Genomic DNA, 6,000 nt, shown 5'->3' with positions numbered 1-6,000 from the left:
TCTAGGAATGGCCTTAAAATACTCCAGAAAAAAAAAAAAAAAAGAAATGTGGATAAAAGATAAAACTAGATTGGCAAAACGTTCATCAGGAGTGATGGGGACACAGGGCTTGTACCTATCTCTCAACTTTTGTGTAGGTTACAAAATTCCCATCATAAAATAGCAACAGCCGCCAAGTCTGTACAGAAAGAGGACTAGAAGGAAGGAATGACAGCATGGCATAAATATATTAAACTCAGAGTTTGGTGATTAGCAAGGTTTGTTTAACAGGGACTATGTAAAGAAAAATGAGGGATCAAGGCTGAGCATGGTGGCACACACCTGTAATCCCAGCAGTTTGAGAGGCCGAAGCGGGAGGATTACTTGAGCACAGGAGTTCAAGACCAGCCTGGGCAACACAGCGAGACCTCGTCTCTACTAAAAATCAAAAGGTTAGCTGACCATAGGGGCACGTGTCTGTAGTTGCATCTACTCAGAAGGCTGGGGCAGAAGGATCTCCTGAGCCTAGGAACTCGAGGTTGTGGGTGACCTGTGACTGTGGCACTCTGCACTTGCTGGAGCCTGGGCAAGAGAGTAAAACCCTGACACACACACACACGCGCGCGCGCGCACACACACACACACACATACACACACGTATCAGAGGAAGAAAAAAATCATGTCAAAGGCAAACATGGGCCAGAGCCTTTAAATTATCTCAGAAAGTTATAAAGTTGATTGGAAGATGGAATAAAGAATACTTAATAGGGCTGGGCACAGTGACTCACGCCTATAATCCCAGCACTTTGGGAGACTGAGGTGAGAGGTTTGCCTGAGCCCACAGGTTCGAGACCAACCTGGGCAACTTGACGAGACCTCATCTCTACAACAAATCAAAAAATTAGCCAGGCATAGTGGCACGTGCCTATAATTCCAGCTATTTGGAAGGCTGAGGCAGAAGGATCACCTAAGCCCAGCAGGTGGAGGCTGTGGTGGCCATGAGCGTGCCACTGCACTCCAGCCTAGGCAACGGAGTGATTCTCCGATTTAAAAAAGAAAAAATACTTAATGATATGGAAAGGGGAAGTTGAATGAAATACTGGAGTGACAGAGAAATGTATTCTTTTATCTCTCCAATATATAGTACCTGAGGAGTTGAAAATCCCCAATTTAAAAGGCTCAAACCACAGTGGTGACTTTATACTGCAGTAGTGAATAATACAAGCCTCGGGGTCAGATTAGCCTGGGTTTGAATCCTGGCTCCAACATATACTAACTGTGACCATAGACCAGTTGCTTAGACCCTCTAAGGCTTAGTCTTCTGCCTGTAAAAGGAGGGTAGTAAGAGTATGTATGAGATAGAGTTCAATGAAATATTCATGTCAAGTCTTGCCTATGCTTGGCTTGTGGTAAGTGGTTCATAAACAGCAGTTACTATACACCTTGGAAAGTAACTGACAACAGAGCAAAGATCTTCATTAAGTCAGAAAGGCACAATTTTGCCAGACTCCTTTTCCACAAATCTGGTAGTTAAAGAACATGCACCAAGAAATAAGAAAAATAAGTCATAGAAATAGCAATAACAATAGTATATGTAATATGTAGTATTAATAAATAACACTGATACCAGGTATTCTTTTTTTTTTTTTTTGAGTTGGAGTCTCACTGCGTCACCCAGGCTGGAGTGTAGTGACACACTCATGGCCACCCCAGCATCAACCTGCTGGGCTCAGGCAATCCTTCTATCTTAGCCTTCCAAGGAGCCAGAACTACAGTGGTGTGCTACCACACCCAGCTAATTTTTTTATTTATTGTAGAGACAAGGTCTCACCATGTTGCCCAGGCTGGTCTCAAATCCATAGGCTCAGGCAATCCTCTCACCTCGGCCTCCCAAAGTGCTGAAATTACAGGCTTGGGCCATGTGCCCAGCCATATTGATACCAGGTATTCTTCTAAGCAATTTACGACATTAACTCATCTAATCCTTACAGAAATCCTAAGAGGCAGATATTACTAATATCCCCATTTTACAAATAAGGATACTGAAGCACAGAAATGCTAACTTAACTCGTTTGTAAGTAGAAGGATTCAAACCCAGGGAGTTTGGCTTCAAAGTCTACACTTTAAACTTTTTAAAGGATGGGCTAAGTTAAGTCTGTTTGGAAGTTCAGGGAGTCAGCAGAATGAGAAACTGAAGATCTAAAAGTGAAAAAACAAACACTAGAAAAGGAATGGCATAAAGATCACTGGCAACAGAGTACCTTTTTTCTTTTTTGAGTTGGAGTCTCACTCACTTGCCCAGGCTAGAGTGCAGTGGCACGCTCACGGCCACCCCAGCATTGCCCTTCTGGGCCCTGGCAATCCTTCCATCTTAGCCTTTCAAGTAGCCGGAACTACAGGTGTGCGCTACCATGCCCAGCTAATTTTTTATTTTATTTTACTGTAAAGATGAGGTCTCACCAAGTTGCCCAGGCTGGTCTCGAACCCTCGGGCTCAGGCAATCCACTCACTTCAGCCTCCCAAAGTGAGGAGATTACAAACTGAGCCACTTAACCCAGCCTACAGGGTACCTTTAAGAGTAGATGAGCCACTTAACCCAGCCTACAGGGTACCTTTAAGAGTAGAATGGGTAAACATATGAGTGTCAGAGTTGAGAAAGACTCACTGCTATAGGTTGTGATTCTGATGGTGCAGACACTGAAAGGGGGGGAGGACTTAATGAGAGAAGTGGTGTATCCATTATTGAAATTTAGGATAGAAATGTCCCAGCTACTCAGGAGGCTGAGGCAGAAGGATTGCTTGAACCCAGGGGTTGGTTTAAGGCCGCAGTGAGCTATGATGGCAATAGGTACTCCAGCCTGGGCAACAGAGCAAGATTCACCTTTAAAAGTAAAAACAGGCTGGACGCGGTGGCTCAAGCCTGTAATCCCAGTACTTTGGGAGGCCAAGGTGAGAAGACTGCCTGAGCCCATGGATTGAGGAACAGCCTAGACAACTTGGCAAGACCTCATCTCTACAATAAATCAAAAAATTAGCCAGGCATGGTAGCACGCGCCTGTAGTTCCGGCTATTTGGAAGGCTGAGGCAGAAGGATCACCTGAGCCCAGCAGGTCAATGCTGGGGTGGCTGTGAGTGTGCCACTGCACTCCAGCCTGGCGACAGAGTGAGACTCCAACTCAAAATCAAAAAAAGTAAAAATAAAAATAAAGACGAAAATGCCAAAAGACTGTTCCGGAACAATGAAAGCCTGGTAGGGGCTCAAAACCATGAGTTCATGAAGGAACTAATCATGATGTTCTTTGATGTTTCCCTCACAGTGTTTCGGGGCCTATGCACAGCTGCAATGAAAACAGCTGGTTTGGTTGATAGAGAACTGGCAATGAGCAGGGAACAGAAAAGAGACAGGGTAATAGGCTAGGGACCTGAAGAGCTAGAAAGAATGGGACTGAGCCGACCAACCCAGAGATCCCTCAGGTCAGGATCCAAACCATCTTCACTGCCATGAAGAGGGAGCTTAACAACCAGAGTCTTTCAGGACTTATGGCAGGCAGCTGGAGACTTGGGCAGAGGCCTGTGTGCTAAGCACAGAGGGAAGCCAGTGACGGGCTCTCAGCTGAACCAGAATAAGCATTTTGGAGAGTAACTAGCAACTGTAAGAGCAGCCTCAAGGGAGCTGGAGCTGCAGGCAGGAAAATGGGGAGGAAGGGTTTCAAGAATCCCTCAGATGGTCGGAGGGCTTGGAAGTAGGGGTGAAGCGGGCCTGTGCAAGCAACTCAGAAAGGAGCAATATATTCAGGGCCTTGGGAGCAGGTGGCATGTGGAGCGTGCTTGGAGAGACACTCTGAGATGCACACAGAAATGACACAGGGTTTACGAGATAAGCCAAGGGGAGCCTTAAAAAGGGTTCAGGGTCCTTGCTTGAAGTGTGGTTGTAAGTAGCATTCAAGACAACATTCAAGAGCCTTACTAAAGGATTAACTGTATAATTATTCCAATTTGAGGAATTAGAACATTATACTTAAGCCAGCTGGGTTTTGATACATTTTATAAAGTCTTCTTTAATAGGTTTCACTTGCCTTTATCAAATTTTCATAAAGAGACTAAAAGTTTGATATAAGTACGAATTTATTGACATGAACTTCCTTTAGCTATTACTCTAACACAGAGGGTACCGAAGAGCTAGAGACAATGATAATAAACCCACAAGATCTGAAGTTTGCAAGGCTCCCTCCCTCCTCTTCAGAGAGAGAGAGAGAATATGAACAAATCTTTAAAAAAAAAAAGAATCTGGAGAATGCTTTCAATTATGGTAAGAAGTAATGACAGTTTGACAATTTAAGCATTTTTTCCCAGAAACATATATCTATTCCATAGATACCAAATCGATTACCATATAATTGAGTTTGAAAATATACAAAATATTTGTTCTTACATACTGAAATGAAAACCTAATTTTTAAAAAGTGCACAGTAAAAACAGCATAAGGAAACCTACAATATCCATGGTATATGTATTGTTTTCCATTTACTGCCAACATCAACTTCTGTATTTGCCTTACTGGTTACAAATATGTATTAGATGTTTCAAGGCCATGTCCAACAAGACTAGCTTGCTAGGTCCAACAACACTTCAGCTTCCGGAAGGCGGCCAGCATGGACGTGGTCTCAGCCCTGCTGCATGCAAGAGCAGCTCTGGAAAGAACAGTAACCGACCAGCTACTGGAACACTATCGGCTCTTGTTCTTTTTAGAATTCCCCTGTGCAAAGAAAAATATCAACAGTAAGAACACAAACTTCCAAAAAAATAATTCGCATACTTTTGACACCAAGCTGTCTGAAAGCCATATTTCACTCTGGAACACTGGCTTCCAAGGGGGAGAAAAGTTGACAACCTTGCATGTTAACTTTTATTCAGTAATCACAAGCAGTTTGTTACGTTTAACTCTTTCCACTCTCTATTTCACAGACCTTATCCTTCTGGAGGCTGTGGGTAAGTGATAAAGAAAACTGCTATGTTAAATTTATCAAGACCTTAAAAATTCATTTTGTTCCTAAGACGAGACAGTCTAAGATTTCATGAAGTTGAATTTAAAAATGTTAGCCTAAACATGTTTCTTAGCTGGGCTCAGTGGCTCAGCCTGTAATCCCACGCCTTTGGGAGGCTGAGGTGAGTGGATTGCCTGAGCCCGCGGGTTCGAGACCCGCCTGGGTAACTTGGCGAGATCTCATCTCTACAATAAATCAAAAATGAGCCGGGCGTGGTAGCACGCGCCTGTAGTTCCAGCTACTTGGAAGGCTGAGGCAGAAGGATCGCCGGAGACCAGCAGGTCGAGGCTGCGGTGGCCGGAAGCAGCCACTGCACTCCAGTCTGGGCGACAGAGTGAGACTCCAGCTCAAAAAAAAAACAAAAAAAACAAACATGTTTCTTTATTGTTTATTTAAAACAGTAAGACCTCCTTGCTGGGCGTGGTAGCTCATGCCTGTAATCTCAGCACTTTGAGAGGCCAAGGAGAGAGGAGGACTGCCGGAGCCCAGGAATTCAAGACCAGCCTGGGCAAAGTGGTGAGAACTCGCCATTACAATAAAAAAAAAAATAGCCAGGTGTGGTGGCATGTACCTGTAGTACCAGCTACTTGGAAGGTTGAGGCAAAAGGATCAAGGCTGAGGTGGCTGATATTGTGCCACTGCACTCCAGCCTGGGAGACAGTGAGACTCCAACTCTAAAAAAAAGACCTCTTAAAGGTCTTAATAGGTAATAATTTTGAATATGTGTCATTTAACAACCAAATGGCACAGATCACCTGTCAAAAGTAAGCTTAGATACCAGCTGAGTACAAGTTAGAGGGAAGATGTCTTAATGTATTCCCAATTCCCTGGAGATCCGAACTTGCCGGTTTTTCATAACTTTTCTTCTTTCTGGAGAGGTTCACTTTTTAGAAGTACACTGTAATTAAATTCCTATATTTAACTCTTAGGTATAAATACATTTTATTCATGTAAGTAAGAAATGCTTGCAGAATAC

The 6,000-nt window shown here is 43.6% G+C and overlaps 1 protein-coding gene across 1 annotated transcript in view; it reads right to left on the bottom strand.

The window, feature by feature from the left end:
- Positions 1 to 4,086: 4,086 nt before the first annotated feature.
- The window catches only part of PPP1R21 (protein phosphatase 1 regulatory subunit 21), a 73,943-nt gene continuing 72,029 nt past the window's right edge, over positions 4,087 to 6,000 (bottom strand). The window contains exon 22 of the mRNA XM_008068676.1: positions 4,087 to 4,735. Within this exon, the coding sequence (XP_008066867.1) occupies positions 4,706 to 4,735 (30 nt within the window). The 3' untranslated portion in view covers positions 4,087 to 4,705. The remainder of the gene's footprint in view (positions 4,736 to 6,000) is intronic.

Source organism: Carlito syrichta, unplaced genomic scaffold, assembly GCF_000164805.1.
Source record: "Carlito syrichta isolate Samal-C Ts95f unplaced genomic scaffold, Tarsius_syrichta-2.0.1 Scaffold311472, whole genome shotgun sequence".
Classification (NCBI taxonomy): domain Eukaryota; kingdom Metazoa; phylum Chordata; class Mammalia; order Primates; family Tarsiidae; genus Carlito; species Carlito syrichta.
Note: the sequence above shows the minus strand (reverse complement) of the source record. Positions and strands in the feature narration are given on the sequence as shown.